This window comes from Neovison vison, chromosome X, assembly GCF_020171115.1.
Source record: "Neovison vison isolate M4711 chromosome X, ASM_NN_V1, whole genome shotgun sequence".
Lineage (NCBI taxonomy): Eukaryota > Metazoa > Chordata > Mammalia > Carnivora > Mustelidae > Neogale > Neogale vison.
In genome coordinates, this window is record NC_058105.1 from 96,502,216 (window position 1) to 96,518,326 (window position 16,111).

Here is a 16,111-nt window from a genome sequence, read left to right on the forward strand (position 1 = left end):
TGTCCTTTCACGGGTGTCCACGCCACGCCGAGTACTCGAAGCATAACCCTTGGCTTCCAGAGCAGGTGACTGCCCACGTCTATTGCGGGAGACCCAGGCCCCTCCTGCTTTCATTACTGGTGCTTTCAGTTAACTGCCATTCAGAGAGCTGGAGTCCATGCTCAGGGGCAATGGGGCTTTTGCAAAGCCTGGTCTCTCCCCGGAACTGGGTGTTCCAGTGGGCAACCACTACAATTCCTACTGTTCTTCAGAACCCACCAGACGCCCTCAGTTTCCCTGTCCGACCTCTTCTCTCTCAGCCACCTTCCCCATCCCTATCCCTCATCCTTGGCCCCCGTCTCTCCACTACTGGAAAAAGGGTTAAAACCTCATAGCCAGGGTGTAGCTTTAGCAGCTAACATGGAAACAGGTTGGTGCTTGTAAAGTGCTTTTCTTGAGTGACTTCACACATCTTGGCACTTCTAGTCTGCACGTGGACGAGTGGGGCGGTGGGGGGCGGGGGTTGGTGCACTCGGAGAGAAAAAAGGGCAAACAAGCCTCTCATAGTGGCATAGTGTCTGCTCTGTTTGTCATCTAAATCACATTATTTGTCCTCTCCACCGCGGCCCAAGGGTCAGTGAAGTCAGTTTTGAAGCACTTTCTCTTAGAGTTAAAAAAAAAAAAAAAAAAAAAAGACCCCAACTATTTCAACAGCTCCTTCTAGAAGTGGAGTGGGATGAGCATCGCTGTATCTCCGCCTCTCAGTCTCTTTGTTGTTTCTCACCCTGGCGTCCCCTCAGCTCCACATCCCAGAGAGGTTGGAGGGGGAGGTCCCTAGGGCCTCGACCCGACCCTGGCGGAGTTGGACTCTGTGTGGCCTCTGCCGCCCAGCAGGACGCCTGCCCAGGATGTTCCTGCTGGGGATTCCTGCCAGGATCCTCGGGGCTCCCCTCTCCCAGAGCAGGCTCTCACCCCAGAGAAGGGCCTCCTGGCCAGCCCAGGCCCTGGCTCACTGGCCCTTTTTGCTCGGCTCCATCTTTGGCCAGGAACCTGAAGAGTTAAAAGTCTTTAGCTTGTTGCAATGAAATTATGGCTGGCAGTGGCGCCGCTGTTTGTTCAACAGACCTCCACTTTTAAACAGTTCACAAAAAGTTCATGGGGCAGCTCAAGATTGTGTGTGTGTGTGTGTGTGTGTGTGTGTGTGTGTGTGTGTAGTCAGCAGGATCCAGCAGTGGACCTCCCCCTCCCTTGTTTCTTCATGTTCAGCCTCCTCCCTCTGCCCCCTCCCCACCACTCCATCTGACCCTGTGCACACACGCTTGAAGCCACTTCATTAGGTCACCTAAGGTGTGGCGTTAATGTTGGAAAAGTCCACAGGAAGGGCCCCAGAGGGGTGGGGGTGGAGGTCAGGAGGGCTTTGAAAGCACCCAGTGCTCCCAGGTGTCCCTACATCACCTTCACCCTTCCGTCAAGTCCAGGCTGCCCCTTCTCAGGAAAAGCCCCTTTTTTCCAGGTGGGGGCATGAAGGCAGCACCCTTCCTGTTTTCCTCACTCAGGTGCTCAGAGGTCCTTGTCACAAGGTGTTGGCTAAAGGAGGTGGGAAGGTTATGGCTTGTTTAAGGGGAGGCCACTTTGGGGACTGCAGAAGTTTGAGGTCTTGGAGGGGGGCGCTCTCTCTCTCTCTCTCTTTTTCTCTCGCAGGCGCGCGCGCGCACGTACACACACACACACACACACACACACCGGTTTTTCCTTTCCTCATCATTTTCTTAAGGACTTGATCTAGTGATGCTTTTTGCTCCTGGTGTAATTTCTGCTTTTCCTACGGGCGCATGGCGGGAGAGGCTGGTTCCGAGGGGTCATTTCCCACTTCCCGTTCCCCTGTTGCAGCTGGTGACCAGGATGCCTACCTCCTGCCTCCTGTGAACCAAGGAATGTTGCTCTACCTTCCCAATCAGGCCACCCAGAATGTCCTCCTTTTGTTAGAAGGGGCGGCAGGGGTTAGGGAGGGGACAGTCTCCCTTGGATGTGCCTTGTGGTCATCCCTGGACTAAGTGGTGCCCCCCTCCCCCCCGCTTGATCTGTAGGTTTGGAAGAAGGAAGAGCAGCTCATGAGCCCCCATGGAACCTTCTTCAGGACCCCAACTGGTCTTTTCAGGGTACCGTGTCTAGCTCCTTGGAAGGAGAAGGCGCTTTCTCTGAATCCCACCAGGCCTGCTGCAACTGCCTAGTTAGGCCTCTTCCTCCTCCTCCTCTTCCTCCTCCTCCTCCTCCTCCTCCTCTTCCTCCTCCTCCTCCTCCTCCTCTTCCAGCGCGTCATTGTTGGGCTCCAACTCCGTGCCGCGTGTCTGTGTGTGTGCCTCTTGATTAACAGACGGTGTTCTGTGTATAGAGGGGCCGACGGGGATACTGGTGGACAAAAGGCCTAGTTAGGACAAAGAACTGCTGAAGGACAGACCAGCCTGGCTTTTGGATTCAGGTCTCCCAGGTGCTCCCCCACTCCCAGCCTTAGTTACTCCCAGAAAGAGTCCCCGGACCCCGGAGCCTCCAACCGGGCGGACCTGGCAGTCTGCTCCTTGTGCTCAAGTGTAAAAGCAAGCATTTGCATATTTTTCCCTGCTAACAAAGGAAATGTGTCGACTTCGGGAACATTTGGGCTTTCGGAAACTGTGTGGGTGGGTGTGTGCGGGAGGAGAAAGAAAAGTTCCCCCGACGATCAGCACACACCGCTGATTTCAGAGTCTGCTTTGGGGCCCGGGGAAAGATGGCCTGGCCTGCGGGCCCGGCCTGGACAAGGGAGATGACGATGTGTTTGTGCACTGGGGAATTGCCCAGGGCCATCGGTCCCAGGCATTAAAGGCTCCCTACTTATTAACCCAGCATTTAACAGCAGGATATGGGCTGAAGCGCAGTCAAAAGAAACGGCTCAACCTCCAAAGAGCAATTAAAATCCTGCACGAGGATAAATCACGCGCCGTGATAATCCTGTTAATAAAATGCAGCTTGTCCTGACCCTTCACTCATGCAGCAAACTAGAATGTGATGTGGGTGGGGGTGGTGGGCAGAGAAGGTAAGGAAGGGCGGGGAGAGGTGCTCTCCCCTCCTCTGCCCGGGCCGCCTCCCCCTCCCTGTAGGTGGAAAATCGGTGGCGTTTGCCTGCTCCCAGCTTGCCAGTGGCTCGCAGCCCAGCAGCCTGGGCTGCTAAGACTTCTGCGCTCGCTGATGATTTCTTGTCCCCAGCGAGCAGGCATCATGGAATTACTCAGCCGCCTCCCTCTGTAGCTCCCAGGCCAAACCACCCGGGGTTGGTGCTTCATCTGATCGAAGGCTGGGTGGGGTGTTTCGCTGGCCCACTGACCCAGTGTAACCCTCAATCTGTTAAGTCGGTCCATACCACTGCCCCGGAGACACAGGGTAGTTTGGGTTACTACACCTAACTCTTGTGCCTTCCCCCAGCCCTGATCCTCTTAGTCCACGTCCGTTCCCCCCCGCACCCCAGCGGAAGATTCAGCGTGTGGCCCCCCAAGATCGCTGCCCAGCAAGCTGCCAAGCGTGTTCCCCAAAGGCTAGGGAAGGACAAGGCAGGAGTGGCCGGGGTGGTGGTGGTGATGTGTGCAGTTGTCGCGGATGGTGTGGCGCGTGGCCCTTTAACCCCCTCCCCGCCCACAGGAAAGTCGTGGGCTACCCCTGTACCCTTTGGGTCAGGTGCGTTCCCTGACTCCCAGACATCTGTAGAACATTGAGCGCAGCCTGCCTTCCCGACTCTGCATTCTGTATGAATTGCCTAGAAAGCGGGCCTCTCTGGTTCCCTGTTCAGCTCTTCTTTATTCAACCTCCCGGGATTTTTTTTTTTTTTTAAACAGACTAGACGCTTGAAGAAAAGCTGCCATCCAAGAAGACGACATGCTTTCAGCAACCCCCCTGTATGGGAACGTTCACAGCTGGATGAACAGCGAGAGGGTCCGCATGTGTGGGATCAACGAAGACAGGTGAATGTTCCCTGTCTGGATGAGGCCTGGGGAGAGAGGGTGGGTGCCGCCCCACCCCCACCCGGTGCTCCAGAGCCCTGCTGAAGCCCCCCTTACCTTCTCAGAGCCAGAGTGGGCCCAAAAGGAGTGGGGGAGAACGATCTCCCGCCTAGCTGGCGGCCCTTGATTTACAGTTTTAACAGGCAACCCGGCTCAGCGAAGCATTGCCGCCCTTTAAAAGATTAGCCCCTAAAGCGGCCTTTCAGTGCACTTTCGTCCTTAATTTATTATTTCATATTTATGAAGGAGAATTAATCCCAGTCTATATGCTGCTTTAACTCTAAATGTCAGGAGTGTGGGCCCAGGTGGATCGGCATTCGATGTGCTTTTAAAACAAATAGTTTGCTCAGTAATAAATGGGGAGATGGCCGCCCCTTACTCCATTCAAGACCCAGGTTTCTCGGTGTCCTCTACCGCCTCCTCGGCAAGGCCATCGGCTCCTGGTTTCAGTCACCCGACAGCTCCGCTGGGCTTCCTAATCAGTGATTTTGGAGTGTGGGGTAGCAGCAGCTAAGCAGCGGGGGCCTGAAGCTGCTCTTGGGGTATCCGCTGCTGCCTGTCAGCGATTTTATCCTGGGGATTTGGAAGTTGGCACCGTACGCTTGCTATATCGATGCTGTCTGATAACAAGTCCCAGGACGGCCGCGGCAGCCTGGCACAGATGGGCGGCTTTGCTCCGGAGCCCGGAGCGGCTGACATGACATTTGTAGGCTCTTCGTGTGTATCCCCCGTCGCTGTGAGACGGGCAGTCACATACGGCTTCATTATCACCAGGGAAGCCAGTTTTTTAGACCACGGTACCTGGCTTTGGGGAAAAGTTTAGAAAGCCCACCCTGGTGAGGAGCACAGAAGTGCCTGGTGTGGCAGGTCCTGTGACTGCAGCCTTGTGTCTCCACTTTGGCCTTTGGCCATTGGTCCTCCCTGATGTCTGACCTCAGGTAGAGCTTCAGAGGTCCCTGCTAGGACCGCGGAGCTACGTATTGGCCTCCGTGGCCTCTTCTCTAGAGAAAAGAACAGCACAGAATCTTCGTTTCCCTCGGCGGCCGGCCTGGGGCCCTGTCTGGGATTCCCTGGCCCCGTTGTGCCCTGCCTTGCCTTTGTTTTCTCCCCGCCCAGCTGAAGCACCATTTGGGGCCAGCTTTCAATAGGGGCGCTGGGGAGGAATTGTTCGGTGAGGGCGGTTTGAGGAACGGAATTATTAGAAACGGGTCCGTTCGGGGGCGATCTGTGAAAGATGGATTAAGTGGGGGAATGCTTTCATGAAGTTTCGTATGTCCTTTTCACGTAGGAAAATTCCTGTAAATGATGGTGACGCTTCAAAGGCCAGACTGGAACTGAGGGAAGAAAATCCCTTGAACCACAACGTGGTAAGAGACGTGGCTTCAGTCTGAATATCCATGGATCTGTAATCCCTGGTGCATTAATTTGCATGCTGCCAAGGGGTCTTTTGGGGGTGGGGCAGAGCCGGGTGGGTCTGAGTAGAATGCTGCTTCTGCAGGACCTGGCCCTCACTGGAGCTCTTCTTGCATTCCCGGTGACACGCTGGCCCTGTCCCAGGAGTGTCCGAGTCAGTCCCATAGTGACCCGGTGGCATATGTGCCTCCTTTTCTTGGCTAAGCCACGGGCTGCCTCTATGCTTTCTGAAGCTCGATAAATTTCCAGCCTCCAAGTAGACCCTTAGGGTTTCCTTTTCCAGTAAAATACGAAACACAGACCCGTCTTCAGACAGCAGGAGAGGAAGTCAAAAGGCACTACCACAGTTTGACCCCTGGCCTCTTTATTGATTTAGAAATGAGACAGCTAAAGTCCTCCTTCCCTGCCATCCCACCAAAGATTGTTTCTTGCATGTTATGTTAAATAATCACCATGCTTCCCTACCTGGGGGGGTGGGGAGGGACCCCAGTGAGCACCACCCTGCCCCCCAGCATAAGGGCCTGGGAGGTTCAGGTCCCATCTCCCCACCCACCCACCCCCCTGTCCGTACCCTATGAGGGCGGTGCCTAGAGTAGCAGAGCTGGCGTCCTCTCTGTTGCAGCTGAGAATTTTTGCTGAGAAAGTGAATTTTCCTGAGTTAATAGATGACTAAATTTAATGTATAGACCCCAAGTCTAAAGGGATCAACCTTTTACAGGCTTTCAGGATACTAGCTGAACCAAGGTGAGAAGGCAGGCATCAAAGGCTTTTGGATATGTGGGCCAGGGATGGTGGGCTCCCGTGAAGCCTCTCTTTTTAACCCTTTGTGCTCAGATGTGGAGGCTGATGTCCTGTGAGCCTAGCTGTTGGTTTCTCCTTGGGACAGGCCCTGCAGCTTTGATGGGGGCGTCACGAGTTAACACCTGTGTTCTTCTTCCACTAAGGTGGAGGCCACTACGGCCCATCGGATCGATGGCCTGGCCGCGCTCAGCATGGACCGCACCGGCCTGATCCGGGAAGGGCTGCGTGTCCCCGGCAACATCGTCTATTCTAGCTTGTGCGGACTGGGCTCAGAGAAAGGTCGGGAGGCTGCCACGAGCACTCTGGGTGGTCTTGGGTTCTCGTCCGAGAGAAATCCGGAAATGCAGTTCAAACCGAACACCCCTGAGACGGTGGAGGCTTCCGCTGTCTCCGGAAAGGCCCCCAATGGCTTCAGTGCTATCTACAAAACACCCCCTGGGATACAAAAAAGTGCTGTGCCCACAGCAGAAACGCTGGGCTTGGACAGGCCTGCCAGCGACAAACAGAGCCCTCTCAACATCAATGGTGCTAGTTACCTGCGGCTGCCCTGGGTCAACCCTTACATGGAGGGGGCCACGCCAGCCATCTACCCTTTCCTCGACTCGCCAAATAAGTATTCCCTGAACATGTACAAGGCCTTGCTACCTCAGCAGTCCTACAGCTTGGCCCAGCCGCTGTATTCGCCGGTCTGCACCAACGGGGAGCGCTTTCTCTACCTGCCGCCGCCTCACTACGTCAGTCCCCACATCCCGTCGTCCCTGGCTTCGCCCATGAGGCTCTCGACGCCTTCTGCCTCCCCGGCCATCCCACCTTTGGTCCACTGCGCAGACAAAAGCCTGCCCTGGAAGATGGGCGTCAGTCCTGGGAACCCCGTCGAGTCCCATGCCTATCCCCACATCCAGAACAGTAAGCAGCCGAGGGTGCCCTCCACCAAGGGGGTCACCAGCGGTCTGCCCGGGGACACAGCGCTCCTGCTGCCCCCTTCGCCTCGACCTTCGCCCCGGGTCCACCTTCCCTCCCAACCCACTGCAGACACCTACTCTGAATTTCATAAGCACTACGCCAGGATCTCCACCTCGCCGTCTGTCACCCTGTCGAAGCCATACATGACAGTCAGCAGCGAGTTCCCCTCGGCCAGGCTCTCCAACGGCAAGTATCCGAAGGGCCCAGAAGGGGTCGAAGGGGCCCAGTCGGTTCCCGGGCACACCCGGAAAGCAGCGGGCCAGGACAGAAAAGATGGTGGCTCCCCTCCTCTGTTGGAGAAGCAGACAGTTACCAAAGATGTCACCGATAAGCCACTGGACTTGTCCTCAAAGGTGGTGGACGTGGATGCTTCCAAAGCCGACCACATGAAGAAGATGGCCCCCACGGTCCTTGTGCACAGCCGAGCTGGAAGCGGCTTAGTGCTGTCCGGCAGTGAGATTCCGAAAGAAACCCTATCTCCTCCCGGAAACGGCTGTGCTATCTATAGATCTGAAATCATCAGCACGGCTCCCTCGTCCTGGGTGGTGCCCGGGCCGAGCCCTAATGAAGAGAACAACGGCAAAGGCCTGCCGCTGAAAAACAAGGCTTTGGACTGGGCGATCCCACAGCAGCGGAGCTCATCGTGTCCCCGCATGGGCGGCACGGACGCTGTGGTCACCAATGTCTCGGGCTCGGTCTCGAGTGCCGGCCGCCCAGCCTCTGCGTCGCCGGCCCCCAATGCCAATGCAGATGGCTGCAAGACCAGCAGGAGCTCCGTGGATACCACGCCGTCCGTCATTCAGCACGTGGGCCAGCCCCCGACCACACCTGCCAAGCACAGCAGCAGCACCAGCAGCAAGGGCGCCAAAGCCAGCAACCCGGAGCCGAGCTTCAAAGCAAACGAGAATGGCCTCCCGCCAAGCTCGATCTTTCTGTCGCCAAACGAGGCGTTTAGGTCCCCACCGATTCCCTACCCCAGGAGTTACCTCCCTTACCCGGCGCCGGAGGGCATCGCTATAAGCCCCCTCTCCTTACACGGCAAGGGACCTGTCTACCCTCACCCAGTCTTGCTGCCCAACGGCAGTCTATTCCCTGGACACCTTGCCCCGAAGCCCGGACTTCCCTATGGGCTGCCCACAGGCCGACCGGAGTTTGTGACCTACCAGGACGCACTGGGGTTGGGCATGGTGCACCCCATGTTGATACCTCACACGCCCATCGAGATCACTAAGGAGGAGAAACCAGAGAGGAGGTCCCGCTCCCACGAGAGGCGCTACGAGGACCCAGCCCTCCGGAGCCGGTTTTCTGAGATGCTGGAGGCGAGCAGCACCAAGCTCCAGCCAGAAGTCCCTTCCGACAAGAACCTGAAGCCCAGCCCCAGCTGGAACCAAGGGAAAACAGTAGTCAAGAGCGACAAACTTGTCTATGTAGACCTCCTCCGGGAGGAGGCGGACGCTAAAACAGAGGTGAACACGGCCAAGCCGGGCTTTGCAGCCGAGAGCGTGGGCCAGAGCACCGAGCCCAGTAAGCCCCCGGCCGAGCCGGCCCTGCAGCCACACCGCGATTTCGTCGCCCTGAGGGAGGAGTTGGGGCGCATCAGTGATTTTCACGAAGCTTACGCTTTCAAGCAGGCCCCTGGCCAGTCAGTCTTCAGCTTAAGCAAGGAGAGCATTCCAGCAGGAACCACCAAGGAGAACCTGGGGCTGCCCGTCTCCACTCCCTTCCTGGAGCCGACTCTGGCGAACGATGGCCCACCCGTGACTTTTGGGAAAACCCCAGAGGATCCCAAACCGTTTTGCGTGGGCAGCGCCCCCCCGAGTGTGGACGTCACCCCTACCTATACCAAAGACGGAGCCGACGATGCCGAATCCACCGATGGCAAAGTTCTCAAACCCAAGCCATCGAAGCTGGCAAAGAGGATCGCAAATTCCGCTGGTTACGTGGGTGACCGATTCAAGTGTGTCACTACCGAACTGTATGCAGATTCCAGCCAGCTCAGCCGGGAGCAGCGCGCCTTGCAGGTGAGCCGTCCCCCCACCCCCAAATTTCAGTGACTTTACCAGTTGTCAGTTCTGTTTTTGTTAATGTGGAAAGAGGATTGGGGGAGTATGGTAGGGCAGGGCGCCGGGCAGATTTTGGTTAATGAAAGCTTATGGTCACGTAAATATATGTATGACACGTGTCCAGTAAGGGGACGTGAGTGGTAGCACTTAACGAGGTTCACGTGTCCAGACACTTGCCGTTATCCTGTAGATGCTAAGAGAGCTCCACGCAGACGCTGCTAACAGAAGTATTAATGATTGCGAAGGTTAGCTAAAGACTGCATGACGTCCCCGATCAGTTGCTTTGACTTCTCTGCCATTACTGTATGTTAACGAATAATGCCTAGCAATACTGCTTAGAAATGTCTTACGTGATACTTGGTGGAGATGTGTGGCAGCCGCGTGTCTGTGGGATTTGGGCAATTTTTTTTTCCCACCCCCCCCAAAAAAAAACCCTCGCTTAAATGGATAGAGTTATGTGTTTAACTTGCTAGTGAATGATAGATGTTGTATAGGAATTTCCTTAAGATATTTTACTTTTAATTAAAAGATAAATAAAGCCAAATTGTGTTGCAATGTGAAGAAAAAAATTGGTTTATGCTTATAAAAATGGATGAAGTTATCTAAATGATCCATTGAGTGCCCATTTTAATTACATAGATGGAAGGATTACAAGAGGACAGTATTTTATGTCTACCCGCTGCTTACTGTGAGGTCAGTTCTTCAAATTTTTATTACTAGAATCTTACATAAACCTTTTGAGTTAAATTTCATTTCCAAATATACAAAGGGAAGTTTGTGGGCCATGGTCGTCTTTTATTCATTGTGCATTTTGTTTTCTTTTCTGTTGTTTTTGTTTTGTTTTCCTTTGCGTTGTGTTTCTGTTTTGTTTTTATTTACCTCCAAACGAGAATGTCTCTGTGCTATGGTGTATGCGTGGCTACACATACACAGCGCGTTTCTCTCTCTCTCTACATATGGCTTCACGAGTACAGACTGTGTGATTGCTTACGTATAGCTACTCTTACGTTTTTATCTATTACGTTTTAAAATATCTCAGTTGTATCATAAATTGTGGTTGGTTTTGGGCAAACTTTTCTTTGAAACTACTTTCCTTTAAGGTAAGGCAAATGAAATAGCTTTTATGGTAAGGTGTCGTGTTTTTTTTTTTTTCTTCCCCGTCTCCGTTCTCTTTCTAGCGTGCAATGATGCGCTTCTCAGAGCTGGAGATGAAAGAGAGAGAAGGTGGCCACCCGACAGCCAAAGACTCTGAGGTGTGCAAATTCAGCCCTGCCGACTGGGACAGGTTGAAAGGAAATCAGGACAAAAAGCCAAAGTCGGTCGCCCTGGAAGAGGCCATTGCCGACCAGAATGACAATGAGAGATGTAAGTAAACCCCCAACAGCTTACCCGTGGTGCGTGGGGTGGGGGGCACTGCTCCCAGAGCTCAGGGAGGCGATGGGGAAGTGGTTCATTGCTGCGGCCCTGTGGCTGATGGGCTGCTCAGAGAACTAGGCCGCTGTCACCAGCCCAGGAGGGAAGGACCGATCGTCTGTTTGAACGAGGTGGCGTCCAGGGACGGAGGCACCCGTGGAAGACGACTTCCTGGGACGCTTCTCCTTTTCTAGGGAAATACCGGTCCTGTAGTTAGTGACGTTCTGATATGATACCAGCAGGAGAATCACCACGGGAGACATAAGCGTGGCCATGTGTGTTGTGTCCTGTTTTGTAGTGGGTGCAGATAAGCTGCCCTGCCCTTCTTTTTGGTACCAGTGGGCTGATACTTCCAGCCAAAGGTGCCTCCCCACCCACCACAGCGACAGCCTCCCAGGGAACGAACGGAGGGTTCTCCCTCCAGAGATCAAGGCTTTGTTAAAATGGGACGGGGTCTACTGAGGGCACCAGAGAGAGGAGATCATTGTTTTCGGTGGCATGTTTGTTGGCCACGGTTAGATGTTGGCAGCATGATCCAGGGGTGTGGAATAAACCAATATAAAGTGGGGGTCTTCCCACCAGACAGAGGTGGTATTCTGGTGGGTTGGCCAAAACGGAGAGGAAACGAGGGCTTTTCTCAAATCGCTCTTCGGGCCCAGCAGTGGTTTCCCCGCTGTGTTCTGGGGCCGTGGGAATTGCTCACGAGATGTCCCTGGCCACCACGGTGTGTGGGTGGCAAGTGGAGAAGGTCTTTCTCCGTCTCTCTTAAATGTGCATGCGTGGGGGCCCAAAGGGCGCTCCAGACCTTGGAAGCCTCACTGGTGAGGGTAAATTTGGGCGTCTGTCTGAGTGTCAGGGTGACAGGGGGTGCAGAATCCTCCTGACACGGGGCAGGCAGGGATGGGAGATGCATTTGTGCAGGTTCCGTGCTGTTGGGCGTCGTGGGTTTGGCGTTCATTGGTGCCTGATGGTGTTTGGGGGAGAATTTGTGGTTCTGGATGGAGTTTGGATACTTTGTGGCCCCGGAGAGGGTGCTGCTTACTGCTGTGGGCACAGACCACCCCCGCCCCCCACAGTCAGCCTTGGGGTCAGACAAAGGCCTGTGGCCAGGTTTCTGGGTAGGCCACGCCAGGACCATTTGTTCTCCTTCAGTCACAGAAGAAGGGAGTTTTTGTTGCTAGTCAGTGGCGGGGACTCTGATGTGCCTGGAGTAAAGATTTCTTTACTCTTCCACCTCAGGGGGATTGATAGGGAGGCTTGGAGGGTCTGAGCTGCTGTTCAGTAAAGCAGAAACGAGAACAGCCTTTGTTTCTGATTTGCCCATAATGCCAGCTCTTGGGGAAGCCTCTCAGGGAGACCTGATAGACGTGAGCAAAGCTGAGTTAACAGGTAGGTGCCTCTCTGAGGGGAGAGGGAGTGGGTGAGGTAGGCTGGAGGAAGGGAGCAGGAAGTTAGGCAGCCTTGAGTCTTCTTGCCCTTTGTCTGGGTTTCGAGTAACTTGGCCAGACCCGGGATGGCTGCCGTTCTTCCCATCTCACTCACCCTGGCTGCCTTCCCAGGGAAGTTTGTGTCCTCCACATCTTTCCTGCTGATCCTAGAGTCGAGTACTCGGTCTGGTCAGTGGAGAAGGAGAGCCCAGATAACTCAGAAAGGCCTCCCTCCTCCCCTCCCCGGAGTCCCTGCAGGCTCAGTCCGTTGGGTTCTTTTCCTGGAGCACCCAGGACACGCAGCAAGGCTTGGGTCATCACCAGGGGCCGGAGAAGGATTGGGGAAGGCGGGAGTGGGGGCTCACTTTCAAGGATGGGGGCAAAGAAGGGGGTAGGTCACCATCCCCAGTCTTCTGGGGACTTGGCAGTTTGTGGAGGAGTGACCTAGAGGAACCGTTGTCCTTGCTGTCACCTCCTCAACTAGGGAATGGTAGGTGCTGGATCCATTTGGCTTCAAGTTAACGGGTTGTCTTGTCCTTTTGGCCCTCGTGTCTTGAGCCCACGTGGGCTCAGGCCCTGCCCCACGTTGGTTCTCTCCTCACAGGGGTCCATGTGGCTGAGAGCCAAGCTGTGAGCACGTGGGAGCTGGGGTGGGGGTGGGGGTGGGCAGGAGCTCTGAGGAAGTTACGGGATGCCTTCCAGATGACTTCCTTCTCCCCAGGCTTCCCTTCCCTCCCGCAGACCCCAGGAGCTTCTGATTGTAAGATGGTGGGTGCTTCTGGGAGGGGCTGGCCTGATAGGAGCGAATGTAGTCAGAAACCCCATGGTCGGGATTTTCATGTCTTTTTTTCGTGGTCAGAGCCAGTTTTTATTTTAAAAGTCCAGCTGATGCCTTTAGGAGGCTTTGCTGCTTTGGAAGTTTATCAGTAGAGGAAACATCAGTGGCATTCTGAAGGTGGGGAGGGACAGGGACAGTCCCTTCCGCCATGAACCAGGAGCGATGGTCTCCCTCGGCAGCCACTTGGCTGGAGCAGACCCGGGATCTGCCCTGTCTGGGTGCCTGGGCAGTACCTGGAGGAAGCCTCGGTCAGAGGACTTCACGAAGCTTTTCTCAGGCCTTGCACCCGCGTGTTGGTGAACTACATTGGGTTTGGGATCAGAGGTTCCCCCTGTATCCCTTTTGTAGAGGCCTTGAGTCCCCACAAGGTTAGCCTTTACCGGGGGTGCTACAGTCACATGCAGAGGAGGGAGTTCCCATCATGGGGAACCCTCCTGCCTTGTTGAGGGCTCACTGGGAGGGGGGTGGGGGACTGGCCCCTGACAGCGGGGGTGGGTGCTTTGCTGCCCCCCAGTGAGGCATAAATGTTGCCATGGCGAGCTTTCTGTGAGGTGGCACTATGACACAATCAGGACAAACTGTGGGAGGCCCTTGAGTCACGGGACTGGCGCCACAGGGAGCAGGTGTTAAGCCACGAACCACACAGCCACATTCACGTCTGCGTCGATCAGGTGACCAAGAGCGCGTGCCGTCCCGCCTGTAGAAGGGCTTAGAGTAGTGGTGGTGGCCGACCCAGTGGTTAGGTCCCCTGTATCCAGCTTTCTGTCTCCTTCACTCTCAAGGGTAACCCCATGAGCTCTGGCCAGAACGGTTCATCTCCGAGCTCTGGGTCGGGTTTGTGATGTGGAGTCTCCCCCCTCCCCAACCTTAGCTGGTGGCGGTGTGTCTCCTGGTTACTCATGGTGGCTGCTCTTCAGAGTTCTTACTGAGGCAGGTCTTGGCTCAGTCCAATTAGGATCTTGGCCCGAGAGGCTCGGGAGCTGTGGAAAAGATGGGGGACCCTAGTCTGGGGAAAGAGCCTCTAGCGGAACAGGGGAGATAGCAGCTCAGTGATGTAGTGTGAATAGGTGATTTCGTCAACCTGTGACTATAGCGGCAGGAAGGTTCCTGGGGGGGCACGGGTGCGACTTTGTTCCCTCTCCTCATGGGTAACGGGGTGCCCTCTGCCCTCAGGCGGCAGCTTCTCGGTGGGAAGCCTGGAGGAGACCTGGGGAAGGGCTCTTGTCTGCTTGTAGGGGACACTGTGGTGCAGTGAGCAACAGGGAGCGGAGGTGTCCAGTCGGTGGCTGCTTGCTGACCACGGCGAATGGCTGGGCAGGCTAGGTCGGACGTGAACTGCGCGGTTTGCAAGTTTGCAGCTGAGGTGAAGATGCATGGAAAGCCTTCTCCCGGAGCAAGGCGCGCCTCATTAGGGGACTTGGGGCTGTTACAGGTACAGGTGATTATGACACCTGCAGTTAGAGTGTAAAATCCAGAAGTGGCATCTTGGGAGGGAGAGAGGCGTAAACGGATCAGGGCGCGTCTCAGGTGTGGGTGCCAAGGTGGCCAGGGCCCCACACCAGCTAAGCTGCTGCCTGACTGTGACCCTAGAAGGTGTCCCATCACCTCCCAGTCACCCCTGCTTTCAGATCACCTGCTTTGATCCATCCTTCCTACCTCGGGGCGGGGGACGACGCGTACACTGAATTAACTTTAAAATGGCATAAGCTGGTTCCTATATTGGTGCACTGATCCCCAGCGCTTCCCACGGGGCTCTCTGTGAAGGCTGACCAGAGACGCCAAATGGTGTCAACTGGGAGGGCTCACGGCTCCAGATTTTATGCAGTGGGGCTAACATAAAAGCTTGTCTGACAGTCTTGGCGTCCCGTCCGTTCGTTCCACTGATTTCCCCAGCCTCTCTCCCCACTGGTCTTGGCCTGTGTTTATGAAGCCCAGTCCGGGAGGCAGCTGGCGGTAATAGTCGCACTTTACAAGTGAAGGGGGCTGAGTTGTAGAGTAGAGCTGTTACTGCTAGAGCAGTTAGGAGGGTCACAGAGCAGCGGGCGTGTGACACTCACAGCCCACCCCTCTGCTTCCCCCGGGCCCACCGTGGGCCGCCGCGCGTCCCGGCTGCCACTGAGCCTTGTGTCCTCCCGCAGCCATGACAGCAGACCCACATGTTGGGTCCTTCCACCATTGAGAGCACAGCCTAGCCGGGGCCAGGGATCGATCCCACCCCCCAACACACACACGCAACTAACCACCACTAAATGGTGGTGATGTCCCCAGGAAAAAGCCGATTGGGGAACCACGTGGGCTGGTCAGGAGCAGGGAGGGATATTTGAAGTGGCCCCCGGGGGTGGGGGTGGGGAATGGAAGAGGAATGGGGTTGGCATATGAAGAGTGTGTTTCTGACTTCATCGAGAGATGGACTCGCACAGTTCTGCTCAGTGTTAGCAGAATACCGAGCTCCCGCTCCTTAACATCCCAGCGATGCGGGGCGCCTGGGTGGCTCAGTGGGTTAAGCCGCTGCCTTCGGCTCAGGTCATGATCTCAGGGTCCTGGGATCGAGCCCCGCATCAGGCTCTCTGCTCAGCAGGGAGCCTGCTTCCTCTTCCCTCTCTCTCTGCCTGCCTCTCTGCCTACTTGTGATCTCTCTCTGTCAAATAAATAAATAAAATCTTTAAAAAAAAAAAAAAAATCCCAGCGATGCTTAGGGAATTAAGTGTGTATTAGAAGAAAGGTGACCCAAACCGTTGGTGAGCCATTTCTTAGGCTAGAGAAACAGCAGCGCGTGATGTTGAGCTGAGGTGATTTAAGGAAAGGTCCCGAGGTGAGGAGCCCACCCGCGTGGCTCAGGGAGCGCTGGAGGGAGCAATGCCAGGAGACACACCTGTCGGCCAAGGGGGCGGAGCCTGGTGTTTGGAATGTCCTCAGGTGCTTGCGTGTGAAGGAAGGCATGAAGGGAGTGCCAGGTGGGGTAACTGACGTCCCATGGGTGTGCATGGTGTCACTGAGGTGTGTGTGTGTGGGGGGGGCTAATATACACTCTTTCCACTTTTTCCCTTCCTCCCATGTGAGAAAGACGGGGAACGAGTAGCGATAAGGTTGAGTTCTTCGAAATTGCCCTTGACCCTCGTGTGCACACCAAGAAGCCTCTCCTTTGGCTTCCCCAGGCTCCTCTTCCCATCTCCCTTGGTCCCCCAG

General features: G+C 55.4%; 1 protein-coding gene across 10 annotated transcripts in view; it reads left to right on the forward strand.

Annotated features, from left to right (window-relative positions):
- The window catches only part of BCOR (BCL6 corepressor), a 115,468-nt gene that overhangs the window by 86,998 nt on the left and 12,359 nt on the right, over positions 1-16,111 (forward strand). For 7 of the 10 annotated variants that reach the window (XM_044235892.1, XM_044235890.1, XM_044235893.1 and 4 more), the window contains exons 2-6: positions 3,843-3,968; positions 5,296-5,374; positions 6,365-9,205; positions 9,887-9,940; positions 10,426-10,612. In XM_044235892.1, the coding sequence (XP_044091827.1) occupies positions 3,883-3,968; positions 5,296-5,374; positions 6,365-9,205; positions 9,887-9,940; positions 10,426-10,612 (3,247 nt within the window). In that variant the 5' untranslated portion in view covers positions 3,843-3,882. The remainder of the gene's footprint in view (positions 1-3,842; positions 3,969-5,295; positions 5,375-6,364; positions 9,206-9,886; positions 9,941-10,425; positions 10,613-16,111) is intronic. The other 3 variants (XM_044235894.1, XM_044235898.1, XM_044235897.1) reach the window with 1 other exon arrangement.